This window comes from Giraffa tippelskirchi, chromosome 10, assembly GCF_054371585.1.
Source record: "Giraffa tippelskirchi isolate mGirTip1 chromosome 10, T2T-mGirTip1v1.2.pri, whole genome shotgun sequence".
NCBI classification, from domain to species: Eukaryota; Metazoa; Chordata; class Mammalia; order Artiodactyla; family Giraffidae; genus Giraffa; species Giraffa tippelskirchi.
Window position 1 is genome coordinate 97136796 of NC_137284.1, and position 27008 is coordinate 97163803.

The 27008-nt window shown below is 42.7% G+C and overlaps 1 protein-coding gene across 33 annotated transcripts in view; it reads right to left on the reverse strand.

Moving 5' to 3' along the window:
- Window positions 1-27008, reverse strand: part of ST7 (suppression of tumorigenicity 7) — a 315966-nt gene that overhangs the window by 38268 nt on the left and 250690 nt on the right. For 19 of the 33 annotated variants that reach the window (XM_081537855.1, XM_081537863.1, XM_081537852.1 and 16 more), the window contains 2 exons: window positions 25011-25150; window positions 14133-14481 (listed from right to left, as the gene is read on the reverse strand). In XM_081537855.1, coding sequence (XP_081393981.1) covers window positions 14386-14481; window positions 25011-25150 — 236 coding nt within the window. In that variant the 3' untranslated portion in view covers window positions 14133-14385. Of the gene's footprint in view, window positions 1-9217; window positions 9481-13242; window positions 13371-14132; window positions 14482-22895; window positions 23946-25010; window positions 25151-27008 lie in introns of those variants that run through there. The other 14 variants (XM_081537851.1, XM_081537847.1, XM_081537868.1 and 11 more) reach the window with 4 other exon arrangements.

Genomic DNA, 27008 nt, shown 5'->3' on the forward strand with positions numbered 1-27008 from the left:
ATATTCAAGAAAGGCTCTTTTGGTGGCAACAAATAAAAATTCACTCAAAATGGTAGACAAAAAAAGGGGATGCTTATTGTAAGATTATACAGATCTGAGAAAATTCCTGAACAGAAAGCAAAGTGCAGTTGGGCTTTGAATGAAATAATGTTTGTTTCTAGAAAGATGTTGGGACCCAAGGTAGCTACTCTCCCCTTATCATTCATGCTAACAGCCTTTTGACAACTCAGCTTTCTTTTCCTCTCTCTTAGCCTCTTCCTTCACTTGTTTAAATTTCACAGTCCAGCATGACAATCAACTCCAACTCTTCATCCCACATCATGCTTCCCACACCTGTCTCTCTTCTTCCCTAGTTCAGTGAAGGAAAGAAACTGAGCCCTCTCAGCAAGTATGTCAAGGTCCTCTTGCTCACCTCTGGGTTGGTTGCCCAGAGGTCAGTGTCTCCCCTCCTGGGCAGCTTCACAGGGTTCGAATCTGCCTGCAATGCAGAAGACCCTAGTTCAATTCCTGGCTCAGGAAGATCTGGTGGAGAAGGGATAAGCTACCCACTCCAGTATTCTTGGGCTTCCCTGGTGGCTCAGATGGTAAAGAATCCTCTTGCAATGGAGGAGACTTGGGTTTGACCCCTGGGTTGGGAAGATTCCCCTGGAGAAGGGAATGGCAACACACTCCAGTATTCTTGCCTGGAGAATTCCATGGATAGAGGAGCCTGGTGGGCTACAGGCCATGGGATCACAGAGTTGGACACAACTGAGTGACTTTCACTTTCAAGAGAGGATGGAGTGATGGATGGTAAATTTGGATGTGAACAGCTCCAGGGGAAGGTCAAGACTTTGCTGACTCCAGGGATGGAGAGGGTATGGGAAGACATGCTAGAGAGGGCTTCAGTGAAAAAGACCTAAGAGAAGGTCAGAGAGGACAGAGAGGCTGAGGAGAAGGATAAAGTATCCAGATGCTGGAAGCTACATCTTGGGTTGTCCTAGCCAATCCAGGAGGTAGGAGTTGGGACATAAGCTGGAAGGACCGAGTCAGCTGTGTGTGAGCACCGTGTGGACTGCTAGCCCATGGTAGCCCCCAGGTTCCATTCACAGTCTTGAGGAAACCAACTGGCCCCACCCCATGGTATAGTCTGGGTGAAAATTCTCTAGCTAAGCAGAAGCAAGGATGGTTGGGTTAGTTAGACCTTTCAGTTTTTCCTTCTCCAAGGATGCTAGCTAGGGAAGAACAGGCAACAACATTCAAACTGCAAAGAGTCAAGGGAATCAATCCCAGGAAAAGCTGAACTAAGGTAAAATAAGAAACCAGTTGTTCTCACAGTGTAAAACGGCAGATCAGCCCCTGGGCCTGATCCTCACTTGTGCCTAGGAATACCTCATACGTATCAAATGTTGAAGCTCATTGAGCTACCTGCCGTGAAGTCCTCAAGACAAGTTTCTCCAACCAGGGTCAGTTGGTTGCCCAGCATGCCTGCCAACAACACACCAGCCTTTCCCAGGGTACAGGGTTGTTATCATATGGCTGCTGGTTTCACAGAGTTAGAGCTCCCAATTATCAACAGAGAAGCAGAACGGCCTATGTGGGGGCAGAGCTGGGGAGGAAGGGAGGGGAAGGCACACTGGTGGTAAAAACACGGCATGTGGAAGGAATGAAGAGAAAAGCAACAGAGAGAAACTGTCACAACAGTCTGGAAAACGCACAGAGCAAAGACGTTTCTCGAAACGCTTTTTTTCCACTGAAAGGAACCAGAGCTCCTTTTAGGGGCAAAAAAATTACAAAATAAGCTTAGAATATCTTATCTTGTGCCAGAAAGCAAGGAAGTGATCACAGAATGATGGGGACATGTCACAAAGACACAGAACCAGACTAAATGGCTCCTTCTAGCTAAACACAACACAATTTGAGAATCAAAATAAACAATAATTCTAACAGATTAAAACCTTTCCAATACAAATAAATACACTAATAAATTGAAAGTTGGGAATAGGACATTTACATAAAGTCAAAAAATCCTTTTCACGAAATACTTACTAATTATAAAAGGAGAGGCCCGGGAGATACATCTTAATCAAATGATCAAAAGTTTCATTGCTAGTGATCATACAAATTGAAAACATAGGTTATGCAGTAGGATGCAATGAGAAGAACACGGCATTACTTTGGGGGTGGTCCTGAGAAAGACATATCTCTGAATCTAATCATGAGGACATATCAGCCCAAATCGAAGAACGTTCTACAAAGTAACTGACCTTCAATCTTCGGAACTGTTGAGGATTTGAAGGTCAAAAAAAGACTGAGGATCTGTTTCAGGTGAAGAAAAGTGAAGTGATGGGATAACTAAATGCCATGTTTCGTTCTGAAGCAGGTCCTTTGGCTATGAAGCCAGTATTAGGACAATTGGATGAACTTAGATGGGATGGTTGACGCAGAGAAGTGAAGTTGTTCTGTGTCAGTGTTGCTTCCCTGGTTTTGACAGTCACACTGTGGTTACACAGAGGAACATCCTTGTTTATAGGAAATGCACACCGAAGTCTTTGGGGGTGATGGGGCAGCATATCAGCAACAAAATCTCAAAGGAAGGCCTTTGGACTATACTCCCAACTTTTCTGTAAATTTTTATTGGCTTCAAATATTTTTTTTAAAATAAAGTATAAAAAATATCAGTCTCTATGTTTAAAAAATTCACCTTGTTTGAGTATGTAATGGGCTGGTAGGTCTCCCCAACAAAGGATACTCACATCCCAGAGAACCTGTAAATGGGACCTTATTTAGATGTGATTAAGGTAAGTGTCATGAGATAGGAGCATCCTGGATTAGCCTGGTGGGCCCTAAATCCAACAGCAAGTGTCCTTACAAGAGACACACAGGGGAGAGGTACACAGAGGGGACTACCATGAGAAGACAGAGGCACAGGGTGGAGAGAAGCAGCCACAAGTCAAGGAAAGCCTGGAGGCACCGGGAACAGGAAAAGACAAGGAAGGATTCTCCCCTGAAGCTTCTGGAGGGAGCACGGCTCTGCCAATACCTGAATTTCAAACTCCTGACCTCCAGAATCATGAAAGGATAAATTTTTGAGAAGGATGAGGAAGTATTCTACACACCCTTCTGGACTGATTTTTTTCACTGTAGGAAGAACAGATAACATGAAGTCTCCCCTCTTGAAAAAGTTTCTAGTATACAGTATAGTATCGTTATGAGATGGTTAGACAGCATCACAGACTTAATGGACATGAACTTGAGCAGACTCCGGCAGATAGTGGAGGACAGGGAGGCCTGGCTTGTTGCAGTCCATGGGGTTGCAAAGAGTCAGATACGACTTAGCGATTGAACAATAGTATTGTTAATTACAAGCACAATGCTGTTCAACAGATCTCTAGAATTTACCTATCTTGCATGACTAAATTCTATACCCACTGAACAGCAACTTCCCATTCCTCCCTCCACCATCCCCTGACATTCACCATTCTACTTTCTGCTTCTATGAGTTTGAGTACTTTAGATATTTCATATTAATACAATAGAATCAGGCTATGACCAGCTTATTTCACTTAGCATGATGGCCTCGAGGTTCATTCCCATTGTCACAAAGGACACAATTTCTTTCTTGTTTATGGCTGAGGCATTGTATATCTTACTACATTTTCTTTATTATCCATTTATTCATTGATGGACAATTTAGGTTATTTCTACCTCTTGGGTATAATGCTACAATGAACATGGGAGTGCAGATATCTCTTCAAGCTCCTGATTTCAATTCTTTTGGATAAACATTCAGAAGTGGGATCACTGGATCATATAGTAGTACTTTAAAAAAATTATTTTGAGGAACCTCTGTATTGTCTTCTATAGCAGCTGTACCATTCTACATCCCCACCAACACTGTACATGGGTTTCAGTTTCTCTGTATCCTCTCCCACATTTGGTAACGTTTGTTTGTTTTTGATAATAGCCATCCTAACAGGTTGATATAATGTTGTGGGATTTTTATTTTTTTATTTCATTGGTTTTAAATTACATTTACCTCATGATTAGTGATTCTGAATATCCTTCCATATACTTGTTGGCCATTTGTATATCTTCTTTAAAGAAACATCTATCTGAGTCCTTGGTCCATTTTTAAGTCAAGTTATTAAGCTTTTTTGTTAATGACTTGCATGAGTTTCTTATGTATTTTGGATATTAATCCCATTATTGGTTATGTGGTTTCCAGGTATTTTCTCCTGTTTCATAGGTTGCTTTTTCACTTTGTTGATTGTTTCCTCTGCAGAGCAGAAGCAGAAGCTTCCATTTTTATAGTCCTACTAGTCTATTTTTGCTTTTGTTGATTATGCTTTTGGTATCATATCCAAGAAATCATTGCCAAGACCAACATCATGAAATTTTACCCTGTGTTTTCTTCTAGGAATTTTGTGGTTTCAAGTTTTACCTTTAAGTCTTTAACCCACCTTGAGTTGATGATTGTGTATGGTGTAAGATAAGGGTTCGATCTAATTCTTTTGCATTAGCTGTCCAGTTTTCCCAGCATCATTTGTTGAAGAGACTCTCCTTTCCCCAGTGGCTATTCTTGGCACACTTGTAGATGGTCAGTGGAGTGTATATGCATGGGTCGATTCCTAGGCTCTTTATTCAGTTCAATTGGTCTATATGTCTGTCTTCATGACAGTATCATACTATTTTAATTACTGTATCTTTGTCATATGTTTTGATATTAGGATGTGTGATAGCTCTAGCTCTGTTCTCTCTCAAGAATATTTTGGCTATTTGGGGTCCTTTGTAATTCCATATGAATTTTATTATTTTTTTCTCTTTTTGTAAAAATGTGATTGAGATTTTGTTAGGGATGCACTGAATCTGCAGATCACTTTGGGTAGTAGCACAGTTTAACAATATTAAATCTTTCAATTCATGAATATGGGTGTCTTTCTCTTTATTTGTATCTTCTTTAGCTTTTTTTAATCAATGTTTTATAGATGGCAGTCACATCTTTATAATCTCCCTCATTATGTTTATTCCTAAATATTTTATTACTGTAAATGAGATTGCTTTCTTAATTTCTGTTTTGAATAGTTCAGCTTAGCCTTCCAACTCCTTATATATCTTCCAGTTCCAGAAGTCTATGGTTTACAGTGGACTGTGGACTGTGGATGAGATGTGGGGATCAAGAAAAGGATCTGGGATTTCTCAGGAGTCCCAGCCTCACACCTTTCTTTAGGCTGGTCTTGCCCTTTACAACTAACGCACGGAGAGAGTGATACTCTACAGGTGACTCCTGTAAACTGGTTCTGAACACACCCGACAAAATATTTCAATTCCAACTATCAAGTTACATTGTACAAGGGATGCCATTGCCCCAGCCCTGAACCCTGGGATCTTAAGTTCTCACATGATACAGCTTGGGAAGAAAACACTTCTAGCAGTCTAACCCCTGCCCCACTTCTGCCTCTTTTCTCCGCTCAGCATTTACTGATCAGCAGCAATGCACATACTGTGCTAAACACTGAGAATACAAAGATGAATAAGTTAATAATCTGACAGGAGGACAGAGAGAGACATTAAATATGAAGTTCTGAGTGCAGTCATAAAGGGAAATTTTTTGGAAAAGCCTCCTATACCTGACAGGGAAAATCAAATCTGGATTCAGATATTTCATAAGAGAGACGAAGAAAGCATCCTGGAGGGATAAAATTGAAACTAATACCTCAAAGCTTAGATCAGTCCTTACTGTGGTGGAAAACTGACTGTGGGATATGAGAGCTCCTAATTTTTGAAAATCCAATTTGCTTTTCAAGCATCTAGTGAGACCTTCTGAACTAAAACACATCTAAAGATAATTTTGAAGGCAAATATACAGAAGTCCTGAAAGTCCACATATATAAAGATGTTTCTGAGAGCCAAATGGAGCTTGTTTGTGTTGTTGTAGATGCTTGGGTGGAGGCTGTCAGTGGATATAATCACAGTGGAGCAAGACAGAGAAATGAGGCCCTGGGGCAGCTGTCATGACTCATATTCTCTGTTTTTATTTGGATCATGTTGGGAAAGCAGGTGGATTAACTGAATGATCCTTTAAGACATGTCTGTGGCTGTGATGACCAGTGATCATTGGACAATCTCATCTGACATTTTGATTAATGTAGGCGATTAAAACACCTACTTACCTATAGCTTGGCTATTTTTACACTCTAACATTTTTCTGGAGTCCAAGGCCCTGTGCAAATATGGGCAAAGATGTTCAGAGGAGTTGAGGAGAGGGAAAGGGGCTTTTTGTAGGCCTTGCATATGAGACTTCAGTAGCAATGCCATTGATTCCCCTCCTGGTGACAGCTGCAGGCACATCAGAGCTGAGCCAGGGCCTGCTCAGCTAATTGAAGTGCCCCGTAGGTTCTCTTTGCCCTCAAGAACCTTTCTGATAAACAGTTCTTGACCAGCTCCTTATATGGGTACAGACAGCCCCAAGAGGTTGAGATGTATTTTGGACACAATCTGATTCTCATTTCTCAAGGGTCTCAGGCCTTCACCTTTGCAGCTGATGGAGATGGCAGTGGCCTCCAGAGGCTCTCATGCCCTGGACCTGAGGCAGTCACTCTTCCTCTAAAGATTCCTCTTATCTTGAAGAAGAGAGGTGCCTGGCGCTCATCACACTGTGCTAGGCAGTGGCTAAGATAGTTTGAAAGAAAGCATGTGGGGAAATCAGAGCTGGCAAAGTTCACAGGAGAAAAGTGGCTCTTGACTTGTTCACCTTTTGAGAGTCTTTGGGGCCCAGTGAGAGTAGTCTCCTAAGTCCTTTTGGATACGACATGCTGGCTGTTCCACTGTGTTTGTTTATTACTCAGAAAAGCTACACCCCGGAGAAGGCTAACAGGTGTTGCCTGGCATCAGGTGCCATGTGAGAACTCCCAGCCAGAGAGATGGATGGCCCACAAGGACTTTTTCCCCAGAGGACTGTGGCCTTGTTGTGGTCACAAGCTCACCAGCATGAGCACAATGGATTTTTCTGTTGTTCATTGATGGAACTCAATGCATCATATATGCTGAAGAAAGGAGTGAATGGAGCAAAGAAAGAAGCTGATGGCTCATTAGAACTTTGTGCTTGGATAAAAATACATTGTCGTTGTGGATTTATTGATGTGATTAAAGATTACACCCTATGAAATCCCCCAAAGTGTAAATGTCTATAAATGACACTACATTACAGACGCTTAAGAGCATGGTTGCCACAGAAGACAAAGCCTTAATGACTGTAGAGAACAAAAACTCATTTTGATGTTATGTTGCAAAAGGAAAGATATTGTGGCTTTTTGTCAATAGTCTTGATGGATTCTGCCACAACCATCTCCTGCCTCCCTTAATCAGCGCAGCCACTCATGCTCCAAACTATCCAGAAGACCACAAGCTCACTGTCCCAAACAGCCACCACTTTCTAATCTCCTCTCCAGAAAACTCTAGATAAAAATACTTTCCACCTTCCCCAGGTATACTTTTCCCACTGGAAGGCACATCTTCCCTGAGGAGTATAAAATAACAGGAGAAGAAAACTTCCAGGAAACACAAGGAGCCAGGAATGAACAGACAATGCTCTCAGGCTCCACTACTGCAGACCTGCAACTGTGGAGTGAGAGCTACTCAGAAGTGTATACCCAAGGGGCGTACCGAGCTGTAACATATGAACTGATTTTGGAGTCACATGTAATATGCTTAACATAACACTGTAACCAGGGGAGCCATTTTTTAGGAATAAAACAACGAGGGAGAATAAATACCATTAATTCAGAATGAGTGACATGGGAGTTCCCAGTGAACAAGGGATTTTTCTCACTCTGACATCAGATTCTAATTGCAGAGGGACAATGTTAGTTGTCACTAACCAGCTTTTAAAACAAATAATGTAAAATATAATTTGTTAGATATAAGACCTATAGGCTGTGGGGTTGCTGAAAAATCGCACTTGGTGGGAACTGCAAGAGAGTGACAGTTACTGACTGGTCACCGTGGCCAAAAAACCAATTCTTAACAGGCTCTCTCACTGGGTTTTTCTCAGATAATTGGAGAGAAAACAGAACCCTTGAATTACGACACCTATCCCAGTCCTTAATCTCGCCCCTTTTTTCAGCTGTGTTTGATATCCAGAGACAGTTAAAAGGCCCCAGGACCCTCCTGGGGGCCCATGGCCAGCACCAAGGGGACTCAGAAACGGACACAGAGCACCTGATGCCAATTAGGGAGCATGGCAGGGGTTTGAGGCTGCGCGCACCCTGAGTTCCCCCTAATTCTGTCAGGCAGGTCCCACCTGGCCAGGATGTATGACCACGTCCCACCTGAGGGGCACACGCCTTGTCGGTGGGATCCTCCTTCTGATTCAGCACTGGTCTTGTCCAGTGTTTTCCAAAATGAATATTGTGAGATGTTTATAAGTCTTCTTCATGAAAGAGGAGGGTGATCTATGATTTGATGAGCAGGAGAAGAAGTGCTGGGTTACGTGGATTTCTTCATCACGAGACTTCTCAGGGCTTATGGTACTGTGAATTTCCAAGAGAATGGTTAACTGTCCTGTTATCGTTGAGAGCATTTCGCCCAACTAATGCTTCTCAAAATCCACTGAGGGTCTGTACTCACATCATCTACTCTAGAAACTTTTGTTACCTGCCTTCCATGACAACACACATGGATGAAAAGTGAAGAAAAACATGAAGCCCACTTTGTCTTTAGAAACCTGTTCAGGCTCTGCCTCTTTCTGGAGTGTTTGACAGGCAGTGTCCCCCTGGCCTAAAGGCAGTGAATGAATATTCTGCCTCCAGCTGGAAAGACCAGATGGGCAGGCAATTAGAGGCAGGCAAGCAAGTACCCTGTGGCCACATAGCGTCAAGACCAGTGGCCCCCAACGCTACGGCTCAAACCCAGCTCCTTGACTCAGCAGCTGCTCGGTGGCATGACACCTGCATCCACTCCACACATGGTGTGGAGGACCCAAAGAGGCCCTGCCCTGATGTGGTATCTGATGCACCATAAAAACGAACAATGATTATTTGGGGAACATAGAGTAGGAAGAAGTAATGTGTCCCAAAGATAATGATAAGTGGGCAAAGTTTTAACAAAAGCTCCTCATTAAGCTGCTATCCCAAGAACAGGATAAATGTATTTCATTTCATTTTAATAATCGTTTCCCTGGACTTCTATAAAAGGGTGCTCACTTCTGATTTAGCATCATTCTCTCCTCTACCTTGTCCGTCCTACCTTCCTGCCAACATTTATTGAGCTGTTATATTCTAGAATACAGAATTGCCAGTTCCAGATCCCAAGGTTGTGTATAATGTAAAACTTAAGTTTCCTTTGCATGAGACAGGCAAGTAAATGTACAAATAATGCAGGGTGATCAAAGCTGCAGTTCAAGGTGCAGTGGGGAGAGCATGATTCTACCCCTGGCACACAGTAGGTCTTCGATACATTTCAGTATGGGCTTCCTGGTAGTTCAGATGGTAGAGAATCTGCCTGCAAAGCAAGAGACCTGGGTTCAATCCCTGGTTTGGGAAGATCCCCTGGAGAAGGGAATGGCAACTCACTCTAGCATTCTTGCCTGGAGAATTCCATGGACAGAAGAGCCTGGCAGGCTCTATAGTCCATGGACTTGCAAAGGGTCAGACACGACTGAGTGACTAACACTTTCACTTTTACTTCACATTTCAATACACTTACAGGAATGAGAGAGCAAATGAAACTAATTTATACTGGAAGTGAAGGAGGTCATCTTTGATTTACGGGGCAGATTATCATTCAGATGTTAATTCATATTTTCTCCCAGCATCTTCCCTTCTGTTATTTCAAGCAGGAGTCCAGATTTTGTAGTACTGTGCCCCAGAAAACTATCCAAAAAGCAGCTGAAAGTGCCCTGACTTTGGCAAGGACATGCTTCCACTGAAGAGACTGGGTAACCTGAGGGAGAGTGGAGAAACTGAGAGGCCCCAAGGGGTGGCCTGTGGGCCTGCGAGCTGTACCCAGACTCAGAAAGGAAGCAGCAAAGCTCACATGGGCAGCCTGTTGGGGGGAGGCGCATCAGGTCTGACAGCCATATGCACAGAAGCCAAGAGCCACCAGACTTCAGGAACATATTACATATCTTCTAAAATCAAAACCTACTGCCCCTCCCCTGGACAAAAAGAGACCCACTTGAAGTTTGCTTGCCTAATGATGACTGTCAGTTGAGGAGTTCAATTCCAGAGATTTTCTTCCTAAGATTGGTCACACACATGATTCAAGGCTGAGGATCCAAGGGACTATGAAATGGACTTGAACTGGTCAAAACAAGAGACAAGCTGGAGAAAGAGGGGAAGAAAACCTGCTTCTGATCTGCCCTTTGCTCCTGCCGGAGACTCACAGTTGTTACTCTGAAGGAGACAGAATTATGAAGATGAAGACCTGCAGGTCTTCATCCCCTGAGCATTCCTGATAGAGAGCTAATTCACCTCTGCCTATATGTTCTCATTCCAGCCAATGCCTGTTTGATCTCAGCCATTCTTGACCCTCAAAAGCCAGAACTTCAAGACAAGTTCCTTCAAGCCCTTCTAGCCCCCACCATCTTTTTTTACATTTCAATTCCTGATACAGCCTGAGCTATCATGACAGCAGAGCAGAAGACAAATATGTGATGGGAAGCTGGTTTTGCTTGGTGAAGAGCATGGCCATGAGGCAGGGAGAATAAGAATAACAGAAACAGTGGAAGAGACATAAGCATGGTTTAGATATTTTAACGCCACCCTGAAGGTCTACACTGAAGCAAGATGTAATTTTTTAAAAAATGTTGGAAACAGGGATCAAAAATGTACTTAGAAGTAGTACTCTTGCCTGGAAAATCCCATGGACGGAGGAGCCTGGTAGGCTACAGTCCATGGGGTCGCTAAGAGTCAGACACGACTGAGCGACTTCACTTTCACTTTTCCCTTTCATGCACTAGAGAAGGAAATGGCAACCCACTCCAGTGTTCTTGCCTGGAGAATCCCAGGGATGGCGGAGACTGGTGGGCTGCCGTCTATGGGGTCGCACAGAGTCGGACATGACTGAAGCGACTTAGCAGCAGCAGTCCATATATATGAGGTGTCAGTGTCTACCGTATTTGGGGGTAGTAGTTGAACATCTTTGATATTTTCATTAGATATTTCAGAGCAATATTAAAAATAAATCCCTTCAAGGCAGTAATAGAGAACTAATTACTGAAAAAAGGCCCCCAAAGTGATCCCTCTTGGATAAAAAGAAAGCAAAACACAAAATTCTAGCAAAGAGTGAAGAATGCTTAACCGCAAAATCTATGGAACAAGAAAGCTACATTTAGAGGAAAATTAATAGCCTTCAATACCTCCTTCCTAAAATAACATAAAAATGTACCAAGTACTCATCTAAGGGAATTAGGAAAATCAGGAAGAAGTAATAAAGTACAAGATAAAAAGTAAGAATGCATCAACAGATCCAAAACTTTAAGATAAACTTTGAGAAGATGATTAAAGAGTGGACAATGAGAGAAAGAGGAAAAATACACAAAGTTAGGAATGAGAAAAGCGAAATTACCACAAATACAGGAGAGATTAAATATACAATAAAAGATGTACCTGGGTAACTTTGTGGTAATACATCTGATGCTTAGAGAAAGCATTAATTTCGTAGCAAACATGAAATTAGGCAAACATAAAAAGTAGAATATTTGCATAGACCAATCGCCATTACAGTTAGCAAAAACGTGATCAAAGACCTACCATTCACAAAGCACTAAAATTAGATGTTTCATGTCTGAGTTTTATCTAACTGGTGAAGAGCACATAATGTTGTTGTTTAATTATTCTGGGCCATATAAAAATATGGAAAGCTCCCCAATTCTTTTATAAAGACAGAATGATATTGATACTGAAATACTGATAAAAGAAGCTAAAATTCAACCTTTCCATTTGGTCACACTGTCTCTTGTATATATTGCTAGATCCAATTTGCTAATATTTATAGAGTGTGTGCATTTGTATTCCAAAAAACACATATAAGTTGAGTCCATGGGACATTTACTGTCCTGTTGGGAGGAAGTGTCTTTGTAGAGGAAAGCCCATCGGGATGGATTTTGATGTCCCCTTAAACAGAAATAAAAGCAGAAGGCAGAAATGCAACTTGAATTCCAGTTGCCATCTTACGAAGGTCAGGAAATGTGGAGCTTAGGCAAGAAATGTAAGAACTGTGTAAAATCAGTCATCTTAAAAATTGCTCTGACATACTGGTTGCTCTGGTTTTGCCTCTCCACAGATTTGCATATAACCCTTAAAAAGGCCTGAATGCTTGTCCTCAGCAGCAGCAATGGAAGGCAGGTGCTGAGAATACAGCAACCTACCTGGTGTCCACGCCCAGGGAGGCCAGAATGGTGAGAGTGAGTCAAGGTTGCCCTGAGAGTTGAACAGAGTATTGAAGAGAGAGGCAGAAGACAAGGATTAGCTCAATGATTAGCTCCTCTCCTGGACCATGGACTCATTCCTCCAAATGTCCCTCTTATTCCCTCTGCAGTCTTCATTCTGTCACCATCTTTTCTCCACCTTCGCCTCTCCCATTCACTCCCCTTACCCGTCGAATTCTAACTTTGGCCTCCCCTCTCTGTGGAACTGCTCTAAAGTCCTAATTATTAAATTCACAAGGTGCTTTTAAATCCTTGTGTGTTACATTTCTTTGCTGTATTTCCTGCAACTGGGGTTTCTAACAACAACTCGTGTTGGGCCATTTCCACTTACCATCACCTACAGGCTCTTGAACCTTTCACTTAAGGCTTATCGCAATCTAGTCTCAACTTGAACAGGTTGAAATCTCTTTCGACCTTGGTTTCCTCATCTGTTAAATAACTGCATGAAATAATTACTACTTTTTCTTTCAGCACCAAATTATAATTTTAAGGCTTCCCTGATCCTTCTCTGCTGGAACCAATCTCATTACTCTGAAAATGAATACAAGTTTATCTGTGCTTATCATATATTACATTGATTTGTCCAACAGATCATTTGAGCATCACTCCAGGTCAAGAGTTGTGCTGAGGGAAGAAGAGGCAGAGGTGAACGAAGCAGACACAACCCTGCCCCCAAGAGCAGCACTACTGATGTGGATATAGGGTTTAGTTTCTTCTGAGATAGTCTCATAAGAGCAAGAGCCAACTGCCTATGCCTGCCGTGGCTTTGCACAAAGGAGGTAGAGAAAAAAGCTTGCCCGAAGCATGAAAAGGCCTGTGCACCTAAACATTACCTGCCTCTTGACTCTGCTCTTGAATGAAGACCAGGAGGTTGCAGGAAGTCCGAATGCCAAGGGGACTGTGGTGTGGTGCTTTCCCCAACACTGCCTACTGTAACGCTCATGGGGAAAGATTCAGGATTCTAAACAAAAGGGAAAACAAATCACGTAAAGGACAGTCCTTTTTATAAAGCACTAGATTGAGATTCTGAATAGAGGTACTTTTCACTTCAGAAGAGGAGTCAAGGTTATTTATTTTTCTCTTTTGCTTAAGTAAAGCCAGATGCATGCTCGGCAGGTGTGACTCATGGAAAAGGCTTTCAAAGATGGTGAAGACAAACGACCACTTTGGTTCAGATCACGAAAACACTCAAAGAACGCTCACATGCACGCATCAAGAATGCAAGATGATAAAAAAAGAAATTACCCTTATGAGAAAACATTTTAAAAATGTCAATGTTGAAAAGTGGGCAGGTTCTACAATAGACTATTGGGTTAGCATCTTCTCATCAGAAGTTTTCTTCTCACAACAAATTTCAGAAAGCCGAACCAAAATGATTCCTGGAACTAAAGTGCTGAGCTCTATTCTATGAGTAGAGTCTCTGAACCAGAACAACCTGTGATGGCACATACTTTTCACTCATGCTTCCTGTTATTCATGCTGGAAGTTTCTTTTGTGTATTTGGCCTATGAGGGCACACAGTTTGGAGCTGAAAAGATGGTGCTTTTTAGCCAAAGAGAGTCTTTTTCCAAGCCAAGGGGTGCCAATCGCCTGCTGAAATGAGTCCCCTCAGCTCAGAATACCATCGTGTGGCATTCAGCAGATTTGGGGGCCTTAGTAAATTAAATGTAACCTATAGATTTATTTGGATACCAATGATTTTAGGGTTGGGAGACACAACAGGTTGCTGCAATACACAAAAGTTTATTTTTGACTTTTTTCTTTTCTGAAGGCAAAATATAATAGAACTGAACATTAATGAATTTTGTACAACAAAAACAGCTTTTAATATGGAACAGACAGTTCATGAAGGTTTTAAAATCCTGGAATGGCTTCCCTTTTTCAAAGTCATGCTTTCTTGCGGTCCACGAGGAGTTGGCACAAAGAGATGGCAGCAGCCTGCTGAGCGAGGTGAGTGGAAGGACGGGTGGGCTCCCCTAGATCCGAGTCAGCTGGTGCCACAGACTGGATGGCAGGATGCTCTCCACTTTTTCCATGACAAAGTTTAAGGGGGCAAACAAAGTGCTGAGGAACTGTGAACAAACCAGAAGAGCACACACGTCAGGAGAGATCTTTTTTTTTTCCTTTGACTACATCGGGTCTTAGTTGTGGCACGTGGGCTTAGCTGCTCCATGGCATATGGGATTTTAGTTCCCTGACTAGGGACTGAACCCACGTCCCCTGCATTGTAAGACAGATTCTTCCACTGAACCACCAGGGAAGTCCCTCAGGAGAGATCTTGTTCAAGACTATAAAACGAACCTCTCCAACCCATACTAAGTGTCTGCATCATAAAAAGTCCCCAAACACTATGATTACATATTTATGTTTGTAGGAAATACTGGTTGATGAGCAAACCTGCATTTCAGTTTCTGTCCCCCAACCCAACCCTGCCACCCCCACCCCAAGTTCTGATGGACAAGGGGAAGAAATGTTGGCTGACAGGCCCTTCACTCCTTGGACAGCTGCCCCCAGTGCTGAGGCCTTCCAACTAGTCTTCGGGATATGAGGCTGCCCATGGAGATGACCAGTGCCATCAAAAGGGACGGAGGACGGGTGGTGACTGAGCAGAAGAGCTAAAACATGGCGACAACTTCTCCACCTGCTTGTCTAGTTATAGAGCTTTAAGTGGAAAAGGCAACAACAACAAAAAGTCCAGTCTGCGGGATGGCTGTGAGCTGCTTTGGGATCCTATGATCTCCTGAACACCTGCAGCCCATGCTCCTTTCTGAAACAGCTGCTCAGCGGTAAGCACCATGGAAACCTGGGCGAAGGTAGCAGGCCGGCCAGTCCATGGACCACACATCCTTGTGGAAAAGGTGCTCCTCTGAAGAGACCTGCAGAATCTCTTTCATTTGGTTACTGAATTCCTTCCTGTCTTTCATGTAGAGAATAATGTTCTTGAAAAGTGCCTTTTAAAAAAGCCAGGTGCCTCACCTAAGACTCATTTAATATGATCTCAAGTCTGTTCTTATTATATTCTCATGAAGAATCAGCCTCTTTCCACAAGCCATCAGCAGCTGGCAGAGGAAGTGCCTAAACCCAGCCAGGCACAAGACGGGTATCTGGATGGATTCCTTGCTCTCTGTTCAGAACCAAGGTATCGTCTCACAAGGGTTCAATATCTGGTCCTCATACTTGTGGAGTCCTTTGTCCCAATCCCCGGTAGAGAGTACAGCACAGTCTACACCACCAAGAATTTCCCAGAGAACTGCAGTGTAGGACATGAGTGCATACGCAGAGTAGAGAGCATGGTTCTGAGGCCAAATTGGTAGATATGCACTTAATCAAGTTAAAACAGGCTCCTCTACTGGTCACATGTTCTATGGATTGCGGTTCCTCAGAAAGAAGTATGGTAGGCAAGTTTCCCAAATTTACTTGACCTCATAATCTTTTCTTCTTTTTTCAAAAAAGAACCAGTAGAATACAAACTGGGAAGGCTTGTACCACATTATGGCAGGATCATCAAGGGTGAGATTTGTGCAATGAAAACTCGAGAGTATAAGATTCAAAAGTCTTCTCTGTGTTGCCTCTTTCACAACAACTGAATATATTTACTCAGTAAGGCACTTAAGTACTGGGTGAGATATGGAAGTGTCTAGGACAAAAGTCCCACTGTCGGGAAGGTCAACGCCTAGGGGGAGGGGGGAGGGAGCTACTAAGAACTGTACCCAGCAAAGTAACAGTACCGGGTAGACCATAATGCAGCAGAAGACAGATGCCCAAGCAAAGCACCAGGAAGGTCAAGAAAGGGAGAGAATCCATTCTGTTGAAAGGAATAGGAGAAGCTGAAAATGAGGTGACTGAAATAGTCCCCAGTGGATGGCTGGGGTATGAAAAAAACAGAGATGGGGTAAGAACAGTAAGGAAAGAAATGTGAGCGGGGGTGGGGGCAGTGGATGGGGTGGGGGGCTCCAGGCTCAACAAACAGCTGGAAGAGAAGTGGGAAAGCAAAACAGCTAGGAAGACCAGAAGATAATAAACAGTTCAGTTTTGCTGGAAGGGATAGAGGAAGAGTGCTTAGAAGTGAATGGAAGAGCGCTGGGGAGGGCCTTGAGTGTCAGTTTGGACTTGCACTTAAGAATAAGGCAGTCTCTGGAGAGGGTGCGGAAAAAAGGGAACCCTCTCACACAGTTGGTGGGAATGCAAACTAGGACAGCCACTATGGAGAACGGTGTGGAGATTCCTTAAAAAATTGGAAACAGAATTGCCATAAAACCCAGCAATTACACTGCTGGGCAGAGGAAACCAGAATTGAAAGAGACACGTGTACCCCAATGTCCATCACAGCACTGTTTACAATAGCTAGGACATGGAAGCAACCTAGATGTCCATCGGCAGGTGAATGGATAAGAAAGCTGTGGTACATGTACACAATGGAATATTACTCAGTTTTTAAAAAGAATGCATTTGAATCAGCTCTAATGAGGTGGATGAAACTGGAGCCTATTATACAGAGTGAAGTAAGTCAGAAAGAAAAACACCAATACAGTATATTAACACATATATATGGAATTTAGAAAGATGGTAATGGTGACCCTATATGTGAGACAGCTAAAGAGACACAGATATAAAGTACAGACTTTTGGACTCTGTGGGAGAAGGCAAGGGTGGGATGATTTGAGAGAATAGCATTGAAACATGTATATTACCATACGTGAAATAGATCGCCAGTCCAGGTTCAATGCACGACACAGGGTGTTCAGGGCTGGTGCACTGGGACGACCCTGAGGGATGGGATGGGGAGGGAGGTGGGAAGGGGGTTCAGGATGGGGGGCACATGTACACCCATGGCTGATTCATGTCAGTGTATGGCAAAACCCACTACAATATTGTAAAGTAATTAGCCTCCAATTAAAATAAATAAATTTAAAAAAAAGAATAAACAATGGAGAAAAGACAGTCTCTTCAATAAATGGTGCTGGGAAAACTGAACAGTTACATGCAAATGAATGAAATTAGAACACTCTAACATCATACACAAAACACAAACTCAAAATGGATTAAAGACCTAAATGTAAAAACAGATGCTATAAAAATCCTTGAGGAAAACAAAGGTGGAATACTCTTTGACATACATCCCAGCAATATCCTTTTGGATCTGTCTCCTACAGTAATTAGTGAAAATAAAAATAATCAAATGGGACCTGATCAAACTAAAAGCTTTTGCACAGCAAAGGAAACCACAAACAGAACAAAAATACAACCTACAGGATGGGAGAAAATATTGGCAAATGATGCAACCAACAAGAATTAATCACCAAAATATACAAACAGTGCATAGAGCTCAAAAAAAAAAAAAAACCAAAAATGGGCAAAAGATCTAAATAAATGTTTCTCCAAAGAAGGCATACAAATGGCCAAAAGGCACATGAAAAGATGCTCAACATCACTAATTATTAGAGAAATGCAAATCACAGCTTCAACGAGGTATCGCTTTATACTAGTCAGAATGGCTATCATCAAAAAGTCTACAAATAATAAATGCCAGAGAGGGTATGGAGAGACAGGTACCCTTTTACACTCTTGGTGGGAAAGTCAGTTGGTATAGCAACTATGGAGAGGAATATTTGTGTGTGCCTGCCAAGTCACTTCAGTTGTGTCCGACTCTGTGTGATCGTTGGACTGCACCCTGCCAGGCTCCTCTGTCCATGGGATTCTCTAGGCAAGAATACTGGAGTGGGTAGCCATTCCCTTTTCCAGGGGATCTTCCCGACCCAGGGATTGAACTTGGGTCTCAGGCATTGCAGGCAGATTCTTTACCATCTGAGCCAGCAGGAATTATTATTATTATTATCATTATTACCTTCTCCAGAAGAGCCAGCAGGAATTATTATTACCTTCTCCAGAAGAGCAGCATAGAAATTTCTTAAAAATCTAAAAATAGAGGTACCATATGACCCTGCAATCCCACTCCTAGGCATGTATTCAGAGAAAACCATAATTTGAAAAGCTATGTGCATCTCAATGTTCATTGTAACACTACTTCCAATAGCCAAGACCTGGAAGCAACCTCAATTTCTATTGACAGATGAGTAGATAAAGAAGAAGTGGAATAGTTACACAATGGAATATTACTGAGCCATAAAAAGACTGAAATAATGTCATCTGCAACAACATGGATGGAGCTAGCAATTATCTTACTAAGTGCAGCAAGCCAGACAGAGGAAGACAAATATCATATGATATTGCTTATATGTAGAATCTAAAAAAAAAGATACAAATGAACTTATATTCAAAGCAGAAATAGCCCCACAGACATAGAAAACAAACTTATGGTTACCAAGGGGGAAGGGGGAGGATAAATTAGGAGTTTGAGATGAACACTACACACTACTCTGTATAAAAGAGGTAACCAATAAGGACTACTGTAGAGCACAGGGAACTATACCCAATATTTCATAATAACCTATAAGGGAAAATAAACTGAAAAACTATATATAATTATCTATTTCTGCATTTCTCTCCTTCAAAAATAACTAATTTCCACCTATGCTTATGTGAAAATAAATTAGTATACATCTTCAAAAAAAACCAAACAAACAAGAATAAGGCAGCCTCAATAGTTCTTGAGTAAAGGAAGAATGGCTTTGTACTCCAGTAGGTGCTAACGCACGGCAATGCCTGACTTTCTGAAACTATCCTCGGCTGGGCGCACAGTACCACGTGGGTTGCTCACCCTATTAACTGGATGGCTTGCACTTCTCAGTTCAGAGCTGGATGCAATTGTGGGAGATCCTAGACCCAGGAACAAGTAATTACTGCCCACAGTGCCTCTGAAAGAGACTGTAAAATCCTAGTTCTGAGAGTGTAATATGGAACAAGTCTCCTGATTGTATCAGTCCAACATAGTAACACTGCAGAATTTAAAATATGCATACATAGCATTTGTTTGTAATCAGATTGTCAAGGCTCCATAACACATATTTGCTTGCATGTAACAGTTTCATGAAGAGGAGCTAGGTGCTAAACTGGTCTGGATGACCCAGGCATCCTGGCAAGAGATGGAAGATTGGGCCCGATGAACAAGGTGATTTTGCTGGTGAAGTTGTCATATTCTGAAAACCTGACCAAAAACAGATTTATAACCACCAAATTTGTGACTGAGGCGGGAAGGAATGACGCGTTAACACGAGCCAGAGTGGTTAGATGAAAGGCACCACTCGAAGTCTGAGTTCTGGGTGACTTTCTACACTAACTGGGGGTCAGGGGGCCACAGGGAGCCATGGCATGGGTAGCAGAACAAATGAAGATGCTGTTACAAGGCTGGTTCAAAATAAAGGCCTGCCTGTTTATTTGCTTTGTTTTGGGCACTGACCTGACTTGGATAAAAGGGAGGCCTCTGGAAATTCAGCGGCAAGCCTTGCTCAGCTTGAGGTCTGCAAACACCCCTCTTTCCACACGGCACCACAAGATGCAATGAACCCTGCCTGCCTGGACCATACCTGCGCTTCTCAACCAGGTTCCACAAGAGAAGTAAGTCCTGATACCTCTCGTGTATGTGATGATTTACTACTCTCCCTTGTATCTAGGATGTTCTATCCTTGGGAGAATTGAGAAAAGAATCCTTTGAATTGTTTCCTAGAGATCCTAGTTCTCTAGCATTCACCCAGTTGGGATGTGCACCCTTTGTTTCTAGGTTACCTTCCTCCTTAGCAGCCCTCCTCGGGTCCTCTTCCCCATCCCTCACCCACAAGGAAGAAGCAGCAATGTAATAAGGTGCCCGAAACCAATAAGCTCTTTTCACTTAGTAGCTAGACAATGGTCAGTGGCTTTCATCAGGAGGTATTACAAAAAAAAAAAAAAGTTTGGTGGAACATGCCTTACTTCCTTGGGATGCTCATTTATATTTCTTTGCAAGTTTGAAAATCAGTCAACACTTTCTGGCCCAAAGCTCAACGAATGCACATGGAGAAACAACAGTTTCACTGAGGGACTTGGGAAATGTTATTGCTTGAAAAGTTAAGTCTGAATGAGCAACACCAGGCAACCCTGGAACAGCTCATCTATCTCAATGTCCAAAACTCCTGTCCTGAGGGCAGAGATACATGGTCCTAAACCCACCGTAATTTAATCAGTGTCTTGTGGTGAGAAAAAGCAACTGAACTAATAATAAAAGAGAGAGCGACACTTCAATTGTCTGATCCTCCTTTTCCCGAAACACCATTATTTTAGAAGAAGTTCATGGCTCACAACATGCTTCATTAACATTTGAAACGCCTCTGCTTATCTGAATAAGTTCCAGGTGCCCCATTGCAATCAGACAATTGACATTTCACTGTAATCAATATCAGACTTCAAAGAGGTCAGGGCCTATAAGTTGAAGAGGAGAGTCAGAAGTCAGGGGGCTGGATCTCAGGGAAGGAGAGAGACCAGAGGAGGAAAGACAGGGCCCTTCAAACAGAAGAGGTCAGCACACTGATCTTCCCACATTCTGCGAGGGGCTGGGTTTGGAATGATCACTTATTTATATGAGCAACCTTATCTTGGTAACCAAACATTCTAGGAAGAGTTAGTTCTAAGTCATTGAGGTAGATTAGATTAGGCGGGGAGAGCCAGTTGAAGCCTCTCATTTTACTATTTTCCAGTGGCTCACACTTGGCTGCGGGCTTCCTTACTGGCTGCATATCAACATGTAAACACACTGGAGAGTTCCCAAGCTGCACGCAGCCTGGCGGGTGGCGGTGCAATCTCTCTCCATCTACTAAGAGTCATTATCCCAGGGACATTATCTCAGGCAAGGGCTGAGAAAATCATTTTCACAAGCTGCAAATGGTTGCAGGCAGCCTATAGGGCGGCTGTGATAACCCGCGGGGGTCTTCACAAGGGGACTGATGAAGTGACAAGAGTGAAAATGCGGCGAAGACTCGGGGGTGGGGGGAGCAGGAGGGGGACGAGGCTTGTCTCTTTCAGGCTATCCATCTTCCTTCCCCACAAAATCTCTCCAGACATTTTGGAAACTGCTAAACCTTAATGAAGCGGGAGATGAATGTGATCCTCCAGGCAGAGGTTTAAAAGCAAATGTGTCTGAACTACATTTGAAAACTGTGAGTAGCTGACCAAACTATCACACCTTGGTAGCATATAAAATAAGAGGACCATAAAGGCAAATTTATATTTTATTTAATCATTTGGCCTGTGACTCAAAACTAAAGCTTGGGAAACATTAAATGAGGAGAGTGGCCCTTGGTCTAGTCTGTAATGAACACATCTTTGCGATATTGTGGCAGCAACGCAGCCTAACCTAGGGAATGCCCAGTTGTAGTCTATGTACTGTCTGCCATTCCTTCTAGCCCTCTCCTTGGTTAACGCAGCTTCAGGCAGTCACTCCATATAATATAGTAGTTCTCAGCCTGGGCTGCATACCCAAATCACCAAGTGGGAGCATCTGAAAACTCAGATACCCAGGCTGCACCCCAGGCCAATTAAGTCAGAGTCCCCTGGGTTGGAAGATCAGACATCAGTAAATTTTAAGCTTCCCAGACAATGTGAAGGTGCAGCCAGGGTAAAACCACTGGTTCCTAGAAAGTGGTCACCTAAATGGCTCTGACGCTGCACCATGCATCCACAGATGGCTGCTAGAAGGCTGGCTTTTGTGAGGCCAGCATTCTCTGAAGGAACAGTCCTCAACCCATCCATCTTCATAATGAGTGGTGGGTGGGGAGGGAGCTTGTTAAAAACACAGATTCCTGGGTGCTAACACTCAACACTCTGAACTCCTAGTGGTGGGGCCAGGTGAATTCTGTGCACACCAGAAGCTAAGAATCACTGTCCTGATCCCAAACTCCCACCAAGAACTGTACATAAGTTTAAGGAAGAATATCCGGCCGATGACATTGTCTAATGTTGTAAATATACTCTTATTTTAAATTTTACTACATTACACTCTAATCTACCCAGACTTTTGGCAACTACTTTAATTCAGAGGTTGGCTTGGGATAGAAGCAAATAATGAATAGCACAGGCTCATAAACTAGGGAGCATCCACAGTGGAAGCTTGGATGATACTGGGTTCAGGAATCATATCATGTTAAGGAACTTTAAGACATTCTGCCTGAAGAAGAGAAGGTAGTAAGTTAGAAGTAAGAGGAGGGCATGAATGTAGTAACTGCCTCAAGAATTTCAAAGAGGAAGTAGAGTTGTTCACTATAGTTTTGGAGAGTAGACTAGGAACATAAGTAGAAATTAAAGGAGGGCAGACTTGACCAGTAAAAGGAAGAGTTCTGAGTGATCCAATAATGGAACGGGCTTCCATGTTGACCAGGTGAGTGCCCCATGGCTAAAAGTATTCAAGATGCATCTAGGTGATGTCCATCAAGCTACTGTTGAAGGCAATTTGTTTAAGGTCCCTTTCAACTCTTAGCATCTATGATTATAATTATAAAAGAAGAAATGCTAAGCTGTATCTGAGTTTTTACACTGATTCTTTCTGCAGAAACCACTACCATTTATTCATTTAATAATCATTTATTGAAAACCTACTATGTGCAAGGCAAAGCTATGGGGATACAGAGATGAGGAAGACACAGTCTTGCTCACAAGGAGCTCACATTCTAAAAGGGGGTCAGACAAGATTTTAACAATTATAATACAGTACAATAAATGTAATAATATAGGTATTCATGGGTGGAATCAGAGAGGAAAGGTGTCTAACTTAGCTTAGGAGGAACTTAGAAAGGAATCTGAGTATAAAAGAATGAAGAGGCATTAGTAGACTTGAACAAGTGCTGGTGGTAATGGAGAAGCGCATTCCACACAGTGCAAACAGCACGTGCAAAAGCACTGGGATGCACAACAGCCTGCTGCATCTGGGAATGGTGAAAAATTCACTGTGGCCCAAGAGCAGTGCCTGGGCAAGAGCTGGAGAGACTAGGCTGAAGAGGCAAGCAAGGGCCAGATCACAAAGGACCTTGTGTGCCATGCTAAAGATCTGTGACTTTATCCTGAAGTTGGTGGGAAACCATTGGGAAAATTCAAGCACAGAAGTGACATGCTCAGATTTTCTAAGAAAGATCATTCTTGGGTCAGAACAAAGGAAATACTGGCAGAGGATAAGCCTGGAAAAAAGGAGAACAGTTAAGACTCTTGCAAGAAATCACAGAGATCTAAACTAAGAGAGAGTCATGGGGGAAGAAGGAAGATAAGAAGAGGTGAATTCTATCTACTGACCGCAGAGCGGCTCAGGAGGTTAGATTCGACAGACTGTGGAAACAGAGACAGATGGGATGTGAGGGGTGAGAGAAAGAAGAGTCTGGGAGGGCTGCCGAGTTTCTGGCTTGAGTGACTGGGTGGATGTCAGAGCCACTGGTGGAGGTCAGGGATACGGGAGGAGGAGCAGTTTTGGTGGGGGGGTGGGGGTGGGAGGAGGGTGATGAGTTCAGTTTTGGAAATGTTGAGACTGAGGTGCCGGTGGGATTTCCAGTTCATCTTCAACACGCATGAAAATACTCTCACAATTCCAGTCCCTGAGCTCTGCCGAGCAGAAAATGTCAATCATCTGGAAAGGGATTAAATCAACCCAGCCAAGTTAGAAATCATCCTTTCTGACTCCACTTGCCTTGAAATCAGAATGGAGTTCCAGGGAAACAATTGGTATTCTTTTTCTGACTCCTTCTGTTTGAAACTCCTCTGTGGCAAAATTAGTAAACTTATCCTCACTGTGTGTGCAGGTGGAAACAGTCAGTTTTCATCAAGGAAACAATGGTTCTTGGTTGTCAATGCACATAACTTTTCTTAGTAAAGCTCTTCTCCATAACCATCTTTTTTTTTAGAAAAAAAATTTAATAGTCGTTTTATTTAACTCAATATATCTAAAAATTACCATTTTAACATGAATTCAGCACAATAACTAATGAGATATTGTACATTCTTTTCCAAGACTAAGTTTGAAATTTGGTGTACATATAATAGTCTCAGTGTATCTCTTTTTAAAAATTTTTATTGGAGTATAGTTGCTTCACAATGTTGTTTTAGTTTCTATTGTACAGCAATGTGAATCAGCTATATGTATACCATTACCTTCTTTCAAGAATCTTAATGGATTCTGATATTTCTAAACATTATATTTCTATACTTATTCATACTATACACCCTTCAAACCCTCTCAGTTCATTCCCCAAACAATTTAATTTGTCGACATTACAACTTTTAAAATTTAAATCATCTTTGAAAATGTAAATTCTATCCTTCTTGAAGGAAACACCTACAATATCTAAAGATTAGAAACAATGTCATTCAATTTATATAAAACTGAATAACCTCCCAAATATTTTTCATTTGCTAGGATTTCCTTAATTCTTCATATAATTCTTTCAGAACTCACGCAATTTTGGAGAAACTGCTGAGAATGTTTTTGTATGTGAAATGAGGCAAGGCATGCAGTAACAAACAAGCTACACTTTCTCATTTTGATTCCACTGATGATACTGAAAATTCAGTATCAGTGAGCAAAGGATGAGTACAAGCACATCCACTTTTACACGACCCTCCCCCGTTTCTCTTCTCCTGCTTTTCATGACTTTCCCTGCCCCCGCCTGAGGCCTCCCTCTAGGCAAATACTCACAGCTTTTGCAAAGACCCCCATGAGTTCTGGGAACTGATGTGTCAGGAGGGCCAGCATGGCTGTGAAGGAACACAATCCAGCAGTAAAGAGAATAAAGAAGGGAAGCTCCTTTTTGGGGTAAACTGAGACTTCATGGAAAGCTGTGGAGAAGAACAAAAGGGAAGTGTTAGGGCTGCAGTGAAATGCACTCTCAGGGAACTTCTCTAGGTGGGACGGACTCTTCAGAGCTTTTTGGCTGAAGCGTTTTGGAAAGGAAAAACGTAGGGCCCTTGAATGAATGAGCGCCAACATCTCCGCCAGCCTCTGGGGCCTAGTGCTTCTCCCAAGTCGATATTTACCCTTCAGGACTCTGTCTAGGGCATGAAGGGGCTAATATGGGGATGTCACACATTCATGGGCAGGGACAGTGACACTATCTATGCCTAATACACAGTATTCCTTTCTCAAAAGGAAACACAAACAAAACTCTATTCAAATTATAAAACACATGTTCACTGAACAAAACCTGTAAATCCAAAGTCAAGTATCCTGAAATAAAAACTCTTCTCTCTAGGTTGTCACTGTCCTGTAATTTTTAAATCACTGTCATAGGGAGATACTAGTGTGTATGTGTGTGGGCTAAGTCACTCAGTTGTGTCTGACTCTTTGTGACCATGGACTGTAGCCTGCCAGGCTCCTCTGTCCATGAGATTCTCCAGCAAGAATACTGGAGTGGGCAGCCATTCCCTCTTCCAGGGGATCTTCCCAACCCAGGAATCGATCCTGCATCTCCTGTATTAGCAGGCGAGTTCTTTACCTCTAGCACCACCTGGGAAGCCTAGATATTAGTGTAGCTTGTGTTTTTTCCTGGTACAATCTAACTATATCAGTGGAAGATACCACCCTGAAGGAGAGACATTTAGCAAGGACCATCCATCCATCAATGATGGGAGATTTTAGAGCTTTTCATAACTTTTAAACTTCAAGTGACCCGCGCAGAGAGAAAAGCACCAAAGGCTGGCCCTGCAGAAGGAAGCCATGTGGCTGTGTGTGAACAACACTGCCATTCCAACCAAAGGACCAAGGGTCTCCATCTTCCTCAGGAAACCAAAGGTCTCAAGCCTTTCCTCGACCTTTCAACTCTAAGCCCAAAACATGAGAGGGTAGAGGGCCAGGGAGGGACAAAGAGAAACAAGCACCTGAACCTGAACCCAGGGATGTCAACCTGCTAGGATTCTCCTTGGATGGATGTGTGCTCAGGGCTGCCGTGGACACCGCACCACTAACATACCGGATGCAGGTAACATGTGAAACCACCCATCTGCCTCTCATCCTCACCCTCAACACTCAATGATTGTGAAGGGAAATCAGACTTGAACCACTGCATTCAATTAAATCAACGTGAGTCATAATTTTCTATTCTAGGACCGTAAAGATTATTCCTAGACACTGTCTTATTTAAGAACTATAATTTTGTTCTAATAGTGAATCTATCCCCCATGAAAACGTGTTTGAACTCAATTAAAACATTTTAAAACAATGTACTTTTTAGAATACTGCCTTTCTTACCAGAAATCAGAAATGCTAATAAGGATCTCCCTGAAGGGAGAGCTGAAAGGAAAAAGCGTGGGCCCATCACAGACCCTGTTTCTGAAACCAAATCTAATGCAGAGTGAGGCACCCAACCCCTTTACACAATAAATGCAGATGGTGAGGAACACCGTACCACTGAGGCCTCTAGCTCCCGAGGTAACTCGTCGCACAGTAGAGAAAGCAGAGAGCTGCCTTCTGCTCCTTCATCCTAAGACGGCAGCTCGTTTTGCACCCGGACCCCACCATGTTGGAGATTTACAACCGTCTCAAAAAATGTGGCCACTGGACAGTTTACAAGCACCCAGGGCTCCAAAGTTCAGCTGGTCCTCTGGGCAGAGCATCTAACTATGTTAGAGCTATGAGATGTGATAGAACTGGGGCTGGTACAGGGTAGGAGTGTCAGGAGAGAAGACAGGAAAGAGAGAA